The sequence below is a fragment of the Panthera uncia genome, chromosome X, assembly GCF_023721935.1.
Source record: "Panthera uncia isolate 11264 chromosome X, Puncia_PCG_1.0, whole genome shotgun sequence".
In the NCBI taxonomy this organism is placed as follows: Eukaryota; Metazoa; Chordata; class Mammalia; order Carnivora; family Felidae; genus Panthera; species Panthera uncia.
Window position 1 is genome coordinate 14786848 of NC_064817.1, and position 15417 is coordinate 14802264.

The 15417-nt window shown below is 43.0% G+C and overlaps 1 protein-coding gene across 5 annotated transcripts in view; it reads right to left on the minus strand.

Annotated features, from left to right (window-relative positions):
• The window catches only part of SH3KBP1 (SH3 domain containing kinase binding protein 1), a 328594-nt gene that overhangs the window by 96756 nt on the left and 216421 nt on the right, over window positions 1-15417 (minus strand). For all 5 annotated transcript variants that reach the window (XM_049643565.1, XM_049643564.1, XM_049643561.1 and 2 more), the window contains one exon: window positions 1787-1862. In XM_049643565.1, the coding sequence (XP_049499522.1) occupies window positions 1787-1862 (76 nt within the window). The remainder of the gene's footprint in view (window positions 1-1786; window positions 1863-15417) is intronic.

The window sequence follows — 15417 nt, forward strand, 5'->3', positions numbered from 1 at the left end:
AAAGAAAGAAAGAAAGAAAGAAAGAAAGAAAGAAAGAAAGAAAGAAAGAAAATTCTTTAGTGCCTAAAGGTAGGTTTAGCATAAAAGTGTATAACCTGCATGAATAAACGCAGGGCCAGGTTGTCCTGAGGAATATTGATGAGTTCCAAACAGTGGTTCTGGAAGTGTGGGCCCTAAACCAGGCGCAGCAGCAGCACCTGGGAATTCCTTAGAAAAGCAAAGTTCCAGGTCCCACTGGACTAATGACTCAGAAATTGTGGAGGCGGGGCCCAGCAACCTGGGGGGTGGGGCCCAGCTCCCCGGGTGATTCTGGGGTCCACTCAAGTGTGAGAACCCCTGCATTAGAGTATTAGACAAGCGGGCTTTCTGCCTCTGACCAGGAGTTGGACAACAGCATTACCACATGGAAGGCACCAGACCTCATCTGAACCTTCCACACCAAGGCACAGCTACAGCACCTGCATCTGTATCTTCCATGAACTTGTTTATCAAAACCACCATTTCTGGTTTGGCAAATCCCACAAATTCATTTTCCTAAGTCTAAGGCAGTACCCCTCATTTGCTTTTGAATGGTATATTATTTCTCAATTAAAAGGATAAAGCTGTGCTTGCTCTTATATTAATCATAATTATATATGTGTGATTTATGTTCTCTCAATCTTTGGCTTTCCAAACTATATTAGCAGTCTGTCCACATTATGCTCATAAGAAAATCTGAAGCTGGAAAAAAAAAAATAAAATCCCTAGAAGGAACTGAAGTAATTGTTTCTGACCAGAGCCTGTCCAGAATGCCCTAGTTACTGAAAGGATAGCTAAAGGGATTGGAGGCTTGCCAGATTAACAACTACAAATTCAGGACGCCCAGGTATATTTGCATTTCAGATAAACAACAAAGAGTACGGGGGACATACTTATAACCAAAAAATTATTCACTGTTTATCTGAAATGCAAATGTACTGAGCATCCTGTATTTTATCTGGCAACCATCCAGAACAGGAAATAGGACCTTTAGGAAGGCGTTAGGGAGACAACTATCCTCAAACACTTAAAGGGCTGTTAGGAGAAAAATGGGCTAATATCATTGTAGACCCAGAGACTAAAATTCGTGGGTAAAAATTCCAGGAAGAGCGTATGTGGCTCAATGGAAGAAAGACATCTGCGTGTAGAGAGATTTTAGTCGAGACGCACTGAGGATGCTGGCTGGCAGGCAGGCAGGCAGGCAGGCAGGCAGGCAAGGGCTGGGAGTGCTGGCTGAGTGCTGAGGCGAGAAGGTAGGGCCTCCCTGACTTAAAGGCCTATGAATCCCCCAAATGCTTGAATTGCCATTCTCTACAGCCTTTCTGCCTCCTGAATGATGCAAAGTGATTGGGTATATATGGATAAGCCCCAGCTCTGATACAGGCGGCAGGAAAGAACCACATTCCATAAAGAAGAAAATCCCCCAAGAGTGCCAAATCTAACTTGTGCCCACCCACTGGTAGGACCCAGTGGAACACATTTGGGTATATTTTTTCTGATGTATTTTAAAACGCCATTAAGGTGAAGGGGATTAAAGAGTACACTTATCATGATGGGCCCTGAGTAATGTACAGAATTGTTGAGTCATGATATTGTATACCTGAAACTAATATAACACTGTATGTTAACCATACTGAAATTTAAAAGACTTAATTTAAAAAGTTAAACAGCCATTAGGATTATGTGAGGATTTTTCAAAAGCACGTCCATGACTGAAAAACCCTTAACTGCTTCCAAATGTAAAATATGGATAAATAAGGAAACTCACTCTTTGTCCTGCCGTCCATTTCTGGTTTTGACGAGTCTGGAGTTGCCGTCGTTGGAGGTAACTTCTTTCCAATTGTCTGAGGAGGAAAGAGATCATTTTACTTAACTAGATGATTCCCTCCATTAAGCAAAGAAAGAAAATCAAGTTCATGATGACAAAATGTTCACAACTGTTTCTAAAAACCACACCCTCGAGGCGTGGCTGCTCCGAGCAGGGGCTGCCATTCTTTGACAGGTCAGAGCCTCGATAACAAGCATAACAAGCACGTGAGAGAACCAGGGAGAAAGGGTTTCATCCTTGTAGGCCCTCCAAACCTTTTATTCCCATTCTTCCTTGATGCTCTTACTAAAAGGCTGATGATTTTCAGCAAAGTAGACAGGTACCTTTCCCCTCACTTGATGAGAAGCTGACTATATCCGTGGAGGCACAACACCTGGCCCAGAGGAGGCACTCAAGAGTGTGTGCAGAGTGGAAGAATGATAGTAAGAAGAAAAGGATAAAAAGACAGAAAGACGGGAAGGATAAAGGGAGGGAGGGCCAGAAGGACAAGTGGATGGGCAGGTGGAAGGACAGGCAGAAGCAAGAATGTCCAGGGCAGGTGTGCCTTATCGCATGCCCCAGCCGCGGAAAATGCACCGTGCCTCGTGGGGTGGGAGCGAACACGCCCACATCCTCTAGCACAGGTCTATCTGCCCTAAAAGTGGAACGAGGGGAGCCCACAGCGCTCTTCCTTCCAGCCTTTTAACCTTCCAGGGCTTTAAGAAAGGCCTGTGCCACAGACCCTGGGTGTCTATTTACTAGTAAAAAAAAAAAAAAAATGATGAGTTTGTGTGGAGTTCATTTTCTTCCCTTCGTTCCAGGCTAATTCTATTATCATTCATTATTAATAAACCATCCACAGAAAAGACTGATACTGTCACTGACTAAAGATGTTTCTGAAAACACAAGTGACTCAGAGGCTCAAAGGCACCAAAAATGAAAAAACAGACAGTAAACAAAATGCTGCTTCCAAAGGCAAGGTCCCTTCCCACTCTTCTCCTTTGCCACCACATTTGTGTGATAATGATTAATGCCCGAGGAAATGGTCTATTGATACCTGGGAAATGGCTGTCAACATCAAGTAGCTGGGGCAATTCAACCTCCCCAGCAACGAAGGGTTTCCCTAGCGAGAATTCCAGCCACTGGGAAAGCCAAACATAGCTGCACCTTGAACACGTGAACAGGAATGAATTGGCATGGCGGAATGTTTCTTCAAATAAGACTGATTCACCACAGTTTTTAATTTGAAAAAGTCCTTGATGCTTCAAATGTTGAAACTAACATTAAATATGAATAAATCACAGAAAGAGGAAAAGATAAATCAAATCCTCAGCCCTTTATGAATTTTTAAAAACATTTGTGACAGAAAGCTTTTACATTTTACACAGTGACATTTTTATTTAGTGCCACAGGGCTTTCTAAATTGGATAAAAAATGAAATCCAAAATATTATGCCACCCCTCCACTGCTGCTAAGTACTCCAACTAAATAATATTTTGTGATTCCAAGGAAACATCAAGGAGGAAAAAAGTGTGTTGTTATTCGGCCATAAGGTCAAATTTGATGAGAAACCGTTCTTAGAATTATCTTCAAAAACCAGGAACTGACAGGAAAAGTAGGCACTGTCAAAGTGTCATTCACATTCCTGTTCACACTTCCAACAGCATCGCCATCAATCTCTGTTTTTCCCTTTCGGACCAGACTAAAGTATCACTGCCATTAACTCATTAGGAAGAAGAAAAGAAAAACCACTGGCACGTCAGTTTTCACTGACAGTGGAGAGAAGAAATCAGGAATATGCAGAAGGAAACACTATGCTCAATCCTGACTTGGGTTCCTGTCTGGGAAAAAAAAAATGAAGCTTCCAGTGGTTTGGGCGTTAAACCAGGTGCCTTCCTTTAGAGACCTTCATAGGTTGTATGCTCAGACAACTCCCCCTTATTTAGTAACAAAAGGAAGCACTGCCCGTGGTCCCTGATGCCCTGGTTCACAGGACAGTGCAAGCTAACAGACATCAAGAAGATCCACCGGTTAAATACACTTACTTCTATACAGAAAAACACGTAAAGAACAGCTTACTCTGTTCTGTTTTCTTGCTATTTCAGAAAATACAGCACGATGGCCTTTGCATGGATCCCAGCAACAGGGGTGATGGTGTGGCTGAAAATGCACTCACCTTCCAGGGGTGCTGGGCTTATTAGCTCCTCCTTCCTTCCTCTTGGGCCATGATTGAAGGTCAAGAGTAAGTCAAGATCCTCCCCTCTCAGCTTGGTCTCCCAGGCGTCCCAGAGATGGGAAGTATTCAGGAGTTGCTCTCTTCTCTAAGAGCTAGAGAAGTATGGTTCCCAGGCGAGTGGCACGGGTATCACCGGGAACTTGTTAGTAAAGCAAATTCCCGGGCCCCACCCCAGGCTTTCTCAATCAGAAACTCTGGGGATGGTTCCTGGCAGTCTCTGTCTGAACACACCCTCCAGGGGACGCTGATGCACACTCGAGATTGAGAAGCACTGACCCAGAGGTAGGAGGGATTCCATTAGCACTAGCCAAATACCTTTCAAGGATTAACAACTCAGGTGCCTATTCTCATATCTATATAAATCATAAGCTGTCTTTTTCACTCTTCTTCCTCTTCTCTCTCTCTTTCCAGAAGGCTTTGTTGCCTTCTACCTTCTCTATTCTCAGCTGGCATAACAATTGGTCATTCCTACTAAATCAGTCAGTGCAGAGAGGAATGAGAGTTTAGGAGAGCCAACAGGGTGACAATGTCACTGAGGGGAAAGAATGGGGACATAGGTGGCCATGAGATTCTTCACCAAAGAAGCCCTAGAAGGATGGATGGGACAGATGGACGAATGGACGGAAAGATGGTTTTGTACCAACAACGGAAGACCATACCTAGCCTCATACTACCATGAAGGTCAAGTGGGCAGATCTGCATGATTGTAGTGACCTCCAGGGAGAGCCACGTCCTGCTGCTCCTCCACAGTGTTTCCCTCTATGGGCATGTTAGGTGGGACATCGCTTCATTGTAGGAGACTGTCTCACACTAAAGGACATTAGGTGACCTTTGCTCCTGCCCACTAATAGCCTGCAGTGCTCCTCCGTCAATGCATCCACCCCAAATGCCCTACGCCTTTCTAAATGCCCCCTTTGAGAACCTCTGTCCTCCGCCCTTCCTCTAAATCCAACAACAAAGACAAGGAGTAATGAATTACTGCTTTCCCACCCGGCTTTCAGCTTCCCCTACACCTCTGAAAACATCTTTGGTCCAGTGGGCTAAAAGTGAACAGAACCCGAACTTGCAAAGGGCAATGCCTAGGGGCGCCTGGGTGGCTGAGTCAGTTAAGTGTCCAACTCTAGATTTTGGCTCAGGTCATGATCTCACGGTCCTGAGATCGAGCCCTGAGTTGGGCTCCACGCTGAATGTGGAGCCTGCTTGAGATTCTCTCTCTCTGTCTCTCTGTCTCTCTCTCTCTCTTCCTCCCTCCCCTTCAAAATAAATAAACATTTAAAAAAAACTTTAAAGGGCAATGCCTAGCTCCAGTACACACATAGGTCAGATATAATTGAAGGCCAGGCCTAAGGAGACAGAAAAATCAGGAAATCACATCCAGACATCTCTCATCCACTTTAAGGCAGTGACGAAGGACGTTAGGCTTATAGCAGCTGTGGAAGAGGATTCAGCATCTCCATTCCTTGCTTCCTCGGCAGGGTTCCAAGATCTTGCCCTCTGGGTGCCCTAAGAAGATGGCTTATCCAGGACAAGCACCGGCCATGCACTTGGGGGCTGTGTGGACTCAGCTCAGGACCCGGCTCTTTCACTCCTAAGAGATGTGCAAACAGGCCCATTTTACCATCTGCCTTGTGAAGGAACAGCTGAGCGCTTCCTCTTCTCCGTGCTGTGGTCTAAAGACCTCTTAGTGGCCACATCTGTGCTACTCTGCTCTGCTTGCCCCCCAGCTTGGAAGCCACTGCTTGGTCTCGGAAGACATGTACATATGGACGGCTGCATAAAGGTGAAAGCTCTACAAATCGACAACTATTGGTTGCCACTGACAATGAGCTACTATTGCTATTGATCTACTTCAACAAACAGTAATCACCAGGCTGCCATCAACTTTTGCCTCTCCTACCACATCCTAATGTCCATTTAAAAAAATGACTTTTAAAAATAAACAATTAAAAAAAGCGTTCCTTCGAATATTTAAGACCAGAAGCCTTTCTCCTACTAGCTTTCTCGACAGAACCCTACATAAAGTTTCTGGGCGATTTTGTGTGTAGTAAGTAGGAGCGATCATATATATTCCTAGCTCTACAAGATCTGGTAATACAGCATCAAGAAAGATAACCCCCATATGATTTCAGTTACTGGAGCAAGTAATTTTTTTCCCCTCTTCTGTGCCAAAATGAAGAAATTAACGCTTGTAGGAAAGACAATCCCTGGATGTGAGCCCAGTAGAATCCAGTTCCCTAATGACTAATAGATCTGTTTCTCTTTGTGACCGCTGGAGCGTGAGACCAGGGTCCTGCTCAAACCAAGTCACTCCTGTGACTTTATTCTAATTCAGATGCAAACTCCTTTGAATGTATAAAATTTTCTAATTATAGGACAATGCTAAGGAGAAGGAAGTTTAAGTCCCATCTCTGAAAGTCTCCTCTCAGAATACTACGCATAACTCTTTTTTTTTTTTTTTTTTTAATTTTTTTTTTTCAACGTTTATTTATTTTTGGGACAGAGAGAGACAGAGCATGAACGGGGGAGGGGCAGAGAGAGAGGGAGACACAGAATCGGAAACAGGCTCCAGGCTCCGAGCCATCAGCCCAGAGCCTGACGCGGGGCTCGAACTCACGGACCGTGAGATCGTGACCTGGATGAAGTCGGACGCCTACCCGACTGCGCCACCCAGGCGCCCCAGAATACTACGCATAACTCTTAATCACAGAGGCAATCAGGTTCAGTGGGTAGGGAGGAAAGAGAGAGAGAGAGAGAGAGAGCCCTATATTCAATCAGTGAAGTCTCTCTGTTGGTAGACCAGGCTTTCGGATACCTATTCCAGAAGAGGGTGATTTTCTGAGAAGCTATATGTAGACATTACTCAAGTGTTCACATAAAGCCAAACACAAGAGATGACTTTTCAAACAGCTGGTAAAATACAAGATAAAAGATGGTTCTTTCAAGGCATTCCTTTTACTACCTTCGTGTTTAACGCTACTCCTTCCCTTTATGCTCAGCACAGATTTATTAAGTGCCTGCTCAACGTGAGGGAGGGAAGCAGACGAAAAGGCAGGAGGATGTTTCACATTATCACCAACACTGAAACAGCAATTCATTGGGTTCTCCAGAGTAGTGTGTTGACGAGTGTCCAACCATTTGGCATGGTTCTCCCAAATGTGAGTCATATACAAGATATGGAGAGGTAAAGGCTATGGGAGATAGTGACAGGAGAAAAGAGAAACAGGATCTATATATAACCCTATCCACAACCTTTTAGCTTTCATTTACCATCGTAACTCAGAAAGATACACAAACTATTAAAACTCACTGTCAACTTTTAATATTTATTTTTACACATTCCTTTCATGAACACCTCTAATCGATGGTATTAGGAAAAGTCTGCTTGGTGCTCAGCAGAGAACGGTAGGAGCAGAGCCTAAGCCCTGTGAGCCAGCTCATGTCAGAGCCAGAAGAGAACAAGCACAAAGGAGCGTCTTCACAATGGGGGCCTGTGAGCTTCTAATGGGAGCCTTTTCTACTCGCTGGGAAATTTACATTAGCAACTGTCAATTCGTCCGCCTTTGGCTGGCTCAGCTTAAACTATTTGATACCAACAGGACATACGCCGGAATAAAATACAACTCAAAATTCTAAAGATAAAATACATGGTCCAGTAAAAGAAAAAATATATTTGTAGCTCCATTCTAGGGTCAGAGGTCATCTTTAAAACACCTCAGATACCACTGTGTCATTTCTGACATCTCCGAGAGGCATGCTTCAGTCTATTTTTAAACACCACTATAAGAAAAAAACTTCTTAAGTAATCTCCTGATTTTAAAATTGGGCTTCAGACTTACGGTTACCCATATAATGTTTATTTCCCCAGTTGTCTTGAAAAGTTAGCAAAAGTTCAAATTACGTTAAACCTCTTTGCCCAATCATAGTCAAAGACCCGGTCAGATCCATAGCTCCTTTAGAAGCATTTGTTAGCTGTATTACGCTTAGAAAGTTTAACTGCTTTTCTCTCCTTTTCTCTTCAGAAATAGTGGCCTCCTTGAGAGCAGGACCTAGATGTAAATTACTCTCTCTACAAAGTAAAGGGTTAGTAAGTGTTGAACAGAGCAGGGAGTTTGAGGATGCCACGGATGCATGTGTTACCCTAGCATTAACAACCTCCCAAGACAACTGGTGAATGAGTGGAGAGTTCCTTCTTGACAAACGAGACTAGGAGGGCCCACTGTTTGTCACTGTCCTGTATCAGCTCTTTGCAGCATAATCTCTGGTGACAGCATATTTTCCAGGATTACTTCCTAGACCTCTGTCACCCCTGGCTTACTCTCTTGTTCCCAGGCGCACACCCCCAACCTCCTATTAATTACTGGTCACCATAAAGAAGAATCCAATCTCAGCCATGTTCCTGGTAGACAGCTCTCTGCCTGTGACTTCCAACTCTTCATCCTAGCCTGTTCCCTCGCGTTCTCTCAAGTTCCTACCTATTATGATCAAAAAACCCTCATGTGGAGGATTTATTATCATCCAGGTATGTGTACATACATGCGCACCCACGCGCGCGCACGCGCGCGCACACACACACACACACACACATACACACACACACACACACCCCATTCTCTTGTGCTGAAATCATTTTCCAAAGTATGCTCCCAAGATGTCGTACCAACTAGCAAGTGCCAAAACACCGAATCCCACAATCTGGTAAATATGGAAAACATAGAACACTCGATCTAATCCTTGCATAATAGCAAATTAAAAGCTCTGAGAAGTCCTGTAGTTACCGTTTAACCTTAGCATTATCTAAGTGTCTTCTAAGCTCAACCAGTACTTCTTGTGCTACTTATGAACACATCACAAGAATGAGTAGTGTATGGAAGAGCTGGATGAACATCACTGCCTCTACTTCCTGAAGTCTCCTGGCTCATCCTCTTTGTTTCCTAGACTCATGACTTGGAATCCACCCTTGATTACACTCTTACTGCATGTTCTCCTGTCAAATCCACCACCAAAGCTCTGTTTTCAGATTTGCCCCTTCTTCTCTGACCCCAGCCTAGAGCCCTGTTACTATCACAGAGACCATTCCACTAGTTTTCTAGACAAGGATCCTATTCCCCAATTCAGGCTACTGCCTCTGATCTCCCATGAGACTCAACTTTTAGTCAACCTCCACTATCACCCCTTACTATCTCCCTTAAAACACTCTGAATATATACTGCTTCTTAATGGCCGTTCACAGAAAGTCCCAAAGCCCTGAAGACATTTACTTCCAATTGCTGCAACCTGCTATATCTCTCAGTGGCTGGTACCTTTCCCTGTACTCTTAAGACTATTAGCAACCTTTTTCTGAATATAAAACACGGATGCCCATCTTTGATGCCTCCATTAGGCCTTCCAGGCTTTACTCTTTCAATCTGTACAATAAAAACTTTAGTATCTATCATTCTACTGAACATGTATATATGGAGTCTGCTTTACATTAGTATATTTCTCTCTCTTCCTGAGACACATGTGTGCATTTGTGTGTATCAGTCGAAAGATGTATCCGAGAATTGGAGCCAATTCTACCATTTATCACGCACTTTATCTTCTGCCAAGATTTGCTCATTTGGGTCATTTGTTTGCATTTTCAATAGCTCTAGAGACCATGCCCTAAAAAGACTGGCAAGATCCATAGAACACATTCACAGGTAGGATTTTCTCTTTGTCAAAACAAAATAACTTATTGAATGTTTAGTAGGGGCTTCACTCATGCTGGGGAAATGCAGTGTTGAAGAACAAATCAAAACCTACTTAAGTGCTCAATGAGGTGGAGAATGTACATTCAGACAACATTAAAATCATAGAAGGCAGCTCTCCAAACATCTGACGGTATATGAAAATACTGCTTATATTTTACCTCCACTGTGCCCAAGAGAGAAGCCTGCATCCTATTTTGTTGTAAGATCATCTTTTTCACAGAGGATGAACAGGCCAAAGTAAATTTCCATTTCATATACCACTTTGACAAAATACAATTCGCCATTATGCCCTAAAAGACTATTTTCCACCGCTATGACAGATAAAAGGAAAACATAACCCTTCTTTCTACTAGAGGATTACTTTTATCTTTTGCTTAACAATGCTCCCTTTTTAGATGCATCTGGAGAATTTAAAGAGTATGGTTAAAGGAGACAGAAGGATGTTATGGCAGGAGTACATACCATGGGCCTGGTCTGAGTGTCGTTCATCCAGGGCTTTCACATGACACTTGCTGTACTTTTGTGGACCGAGTCCTAATTTTTCTATAAAGTAGCTGTATGAATTCAATTAACATACAAAGATGCTCTCCGGATTTAAAATATTTTGATTTATTTAATCATAACATAGTCTAGGCTATTTCCCTTGCCGGGGATAGCACCTCCTCCCCCAGTGTATTTGAATCCCATCTCACTTTTAAGGTTCAAGGGAAGTCCAACTGGCTAAATCAAGGTTTCAGTAATGTTTCTACTGACACGCAGCCCACGATGGATCACGGCAGTTTTATGGCATACTTGAGGGCAAAACCACACTTAGTAGTTTTCCTTTATACCTCAGAAATATAGAATGTTGGCCTGCCCCCTCCCTCCCTCCCTCCCTTCCTCCCTTCCTTCCTTCCTTCCTTCAGCACTCTTTTCCAGAACTACCATGAGCCATGATCTATGCCGCAGGCTAGGTTAACAAAGATGGGATGGGCAGAGTCCTGGATCTTTACCGAGTTCAAAATTTAACAGTCCGTCTCAGACTCGTTAACAGAGCATCATAGTACAAAGAGATAAACACTACAACAAAGGTGTAGAGAAGAGAAAACAGGAGCTATTAATAGTTCCACATTGGAAAATAAGACTCACAGCAACGATGAAGCATGAGGCAGCTTCTGAAGAGTGAGCAGAAACTTGCTGGGTAGAGAATGATGGAAAGGGTATTCTACCTGAAGAAAAGCAGGAGCATAGGCGAGAATGTTTGTGGGGAAGGGGGCGGTGCAGTCACGGGTGGAGGAAGGGAGAGCTTCCTGGGTCAGGAGGCCAGCAAGGTAAGTTGGGGCCCATGGTAAGTTTGCGCATTATCTTAAAGGCAACCAGCAGCAAGCAGAGGTGTGGTGTGGTCAAATTACTGACTTTAAGACCAATGATCCAGTGGCATTGGAAGGAATGAAGAAGAAAGGAAAGACATGCACAAGTCAAGGAGGTGAAGAGGAGGATGATGGAGTGATCCAACTGAGGCAGTGAGGGTGAAAGTGTAAAAGAGAGGTTCGAGAAGTATTTAGACCACCTACCTCTCTCTACTCCATGGTCACCACGGGGAGAAATCGGTGATCGTGAACTGGTTTGGATATACACGGACAAAACCCAAGCTCTGTTACGTCCTTAAGTCTACATATATGCATTCGACGTGGGTACAGAGTGCCAATGACATGCCAAGAACAACATTAAGTTCAGATACTGATTACAAGAAGCAAAACAGGCCCAACACAGAGACTCGGGGATGCATTTCGGAGAATCTATCCTAATGTGAAGAATCACAGTGAATGTGTTCTCAGTGCTCTGAGGCTGGCGTGGTGACGTTTTGTAGAAAAAGTAGGCCTGTGATAGCTGTGAACAGTCAGCTTACTGTTAAAACACCAATCAATCTACTATTTGAAAATGAAAATATGAAAAAAAGATTTTTTGAATGTTTTATTTATTTTTGAGAGAGAGAGAGAAAGAAAGAGAGACAGAGTACAAGAAGGGGAGGGGCACAGATAGAGAGGGAGACCCAGAATCAGAAGCAGGCTCCAGGCTCCAAGCTGTCAGCACAGAGCCTGGTGCAGGGCCCGAACTCATGAACTGCAAGATTATGACCTGAGCCAAAGTTGGACGCTTAACTGACTGAACCACCTAGGTGCCCCCAAAAATGAAAATATTTTTTTTAAAAAACAGAGATACCTAAGAAGTTCTTGACACAAATGAAAAAGCATCTTTCTAATCTGACAAGTGTAAAGTAAATAGTTGAGCCAACTAAGTCTCCCAAAATGTCTTTGCTAGAGATGAAAGTGGGAAATTTGTTTCCCCAAAAGAAATTTCCAGAGAAGATTTTATGTCCTTCAGAGCAAGAAAGGGAAATGAAATTGTTTCAGTCACAGAGGAGGTAATATTTGGAGCGATGTTTTATTGTTTTGTTTTCGATCAAACCGCTATTTATAAGGCTAGGGCATACAGTGGAATATCAGTCAGCCTTCAAAAAGAAGGAAATCCTGAAACATGGTACAACATGGACGAACCTTGAAAACATTATACTAAGTGAAATAAGCCTGTCACAGAAAGACAGATACTGTATGATTCCACTCACACGAGGCACCTAGAGTAGTCAGATTCATGGAGACAGAAAGCAGAAGGGTTGTTTTCAAGGGCTGAGGGGAGGGGGAATGCGGAGTTAGTGTTTATGGGGGACAGAGTTTCAGTTCTGCAGGGTGAAACGATTTCTGGAGACAGTGGTGACGGCTGCACAACAACGTAAATGGACTTACTGTCACGGAAGTGTGCACTCACAAATTATTAAAATGGTAAATTTTATATTAGGTATATTTTATCACAACTTCTTAAAAGGCTAAGAGTATACCTCTCTTTCCCTACAAGCCTCTCTCTAAGTATGAATGTTAACTAGAAAGGCAAGAAACTGCTCATGACCCTCTGGTATCCTATCCTGATACTTAATATTTAACCATAAAATAATCAGGGGCGCAGACAGCATCAAACAAGGTGAGCTGGAGAACAAACTCATCTTTGTCCAGAAGCTCATTTCAGTCTTACGGGAAACACTCCTTCCATCGAGACGATCTCTCAATCTGGCTCCTGCTATACGGCTCTGACTTTAATGCTGCAGGACTCATTCTTCACTTTCATTGCTTGCTCCAGACTCCCAAAGAACAACACTTACTCCTTTTTTAAAAAAATCATCCGGTCTCCCCGATTTTATAGAAGAAGGCAAGAGAAAACTGCATCAAAATTTTAAGACTCAATCACACTCACTTTACATTTTCTTTCACTGCAAAGAACAAGTTCACATCACATACTTTTTCAAAACAGGAACTTCCTAAATATACCCAGAGGTCAGGTACACACTGGTTATATCTTCTAGACAGAGAGTGAAATTCTTAGAAAGGGCACCCTGAGGTGCTTCAACAACGGAGATCCTCAAAGAGAGATCAAATTAATCTCAGGGCATTCTAGGTATTAATGACTACAACATGCTCACTCGTCAATGAGGAGTGAACACAAAATCTGTGCCGTCCATGAAAACATCCTACATGTCAACCACTGGAACTTTCTCACCCTCTCCACGGTCCTACTGTGGTTGCTTGGAGTCTCGTGAACAGCACTGACTACACTCTCTGTATTTATGGCTACTTATGTCTGTGTCTGTTTAACTGACTAGAACGTAAGGGGGGGGGGCGAGAACTGTGTCCTGCTAATCTCTGTATTCATTGGAGACACTAAACACTCAGAGTTTCCTCCAGTCGACAATAAATTCAACATTCATCAAAAATATTTAGATCTATGGAGAAAGTTCTATGTACAATGTGTTTTCTAGGTGCTGGTGATAGAAGAACGGAACAAGTAAAGCTGCCCCCCCCCCCCCGGCTTTCATGATAGCATCTGGCAAGAGGAGCGAATTAGTATTAAGTAGGGTTCCTCTCTAAGAGCAAAGAGTATGCGATCTTGGGCAGGTCACTTCACGTCTCTATACCTCTGTCTCCTTGTCTGAAATGGAGATGATAACACGTACCTTATAGATTTTCTAGGATTACAAGGAAAAAATGCATATGAAGTACTTAGCCATTACTGCCGTTGTTGAATTTTACTGAATAAAAAAATCAATCACTATAATGCTTCTTTATGAATCTAGTTACAAAGACTGACTGTTTTGATTACGGCAGCTTTTCAAAACGGCAGGTTAAACTGCCCCATTCCTTTGCTTGGGGAATGGAGAGCATGAAGCGACTTTTACAAGACGGTCACGCAGCAGAGACGAGCTTGGAACAGAGCGATAATTCTGAAAAATGAGCAAGGAAGAAAAGCAATAGCAATCACCATAGAGTCACCGCCTGGGAGGAAAAGCAGACAACACAAAGAAACTCGGAGAAACAACTAAGGCCAGAGCCGACAACCCACAGAGCTTTCAGGTCAATAAAGCTTCAGTTAAGGTGGCGCCCTGCAGTGAGTGGCCGGAAGACTGTTCCAGAAGCCCCTCAAATACAGGCCCGTGCCAACTGCTTCTGGCTGCATCCAAACTGTTATCTACTGTTAACGATGGAAAAACAAGGCGTGTGTCTGGGAAAAATGGCCTGTTGTCAGAGAACAGAAAGCCTTTTATTGAGAATTTTGAGCCTTAGGAGCAAACACACCACCATAAAAAATCACTCCGAGCCATCTTTTACAAAGCTTGGCATCCATTCAATAAGAGATGAAGAAATCCTAAATCGTTAGGCCAAACAGATACCCCTCCCGAGGCAGTTAAGAAACATGGGCCAAATGAGACCATAAACTCATGTGGTACAGATTTCTACAGCCACCAGTAGAAATTACCGACAGACCCTTAGACGTGCAAAGCTGAAGTCACAGTCCTCTACCTGGAAGTGGACAGGCCTCCTGCCAAAGGCTGCTTTCTTAAAGGCTTCATTCAGTATCCGCAAGGAGAAGACAAGTGGAATTCTGTTCAGATCCAACAGGTAGTGTATCAAATTCCACAAACCTTTGTGGAGTGCCCACCACGACCCAGCCCACAAGCCAACACTGCTTTCCTACGTTGGTTTTTTTGGTATGTTTTCAAGAAGCTGCTACGTTTTCAGCTATAATATAATATAATATAATATAATATAATATGGATTCACACATAATGTTGACAGGAGTCAACGCAACCACCAAATTCCAGTTCTCCCACATCCTCGAGGTACCTAGAGCCTTACAACTAAACACTCCACAGCCTTTTTTAGAGAGATGTTTCACGAAGTTTGTAATGTTTCACTAAGTTTGTAATGACATGGGAAATTTTATATAAGGCTAAGTGGAAAAGATGCACAAGTATGTGTGTGAAGAAAATTATGTGTGTGGTATGATCTCAACCGGTTAAAAATGTATGGCAAGAAAGGCTGAAAGTAAATACCAAAAACAAAACAAAACAAAAAAGTCAACAGTGTTTGCCCCAGAGCGATTAAATGAGAGTGCTTTTTACTTTGTTTTCTATTACTCTACTTTCCAGTGTTTCTACAAACCAGTTATTACTTTTATAATGCAAAAAATAAAGTTTTAAGAAAATAACATACACTAACATAACTAGAAAGGATGGCCTACCTCTCCACGTTACTGAT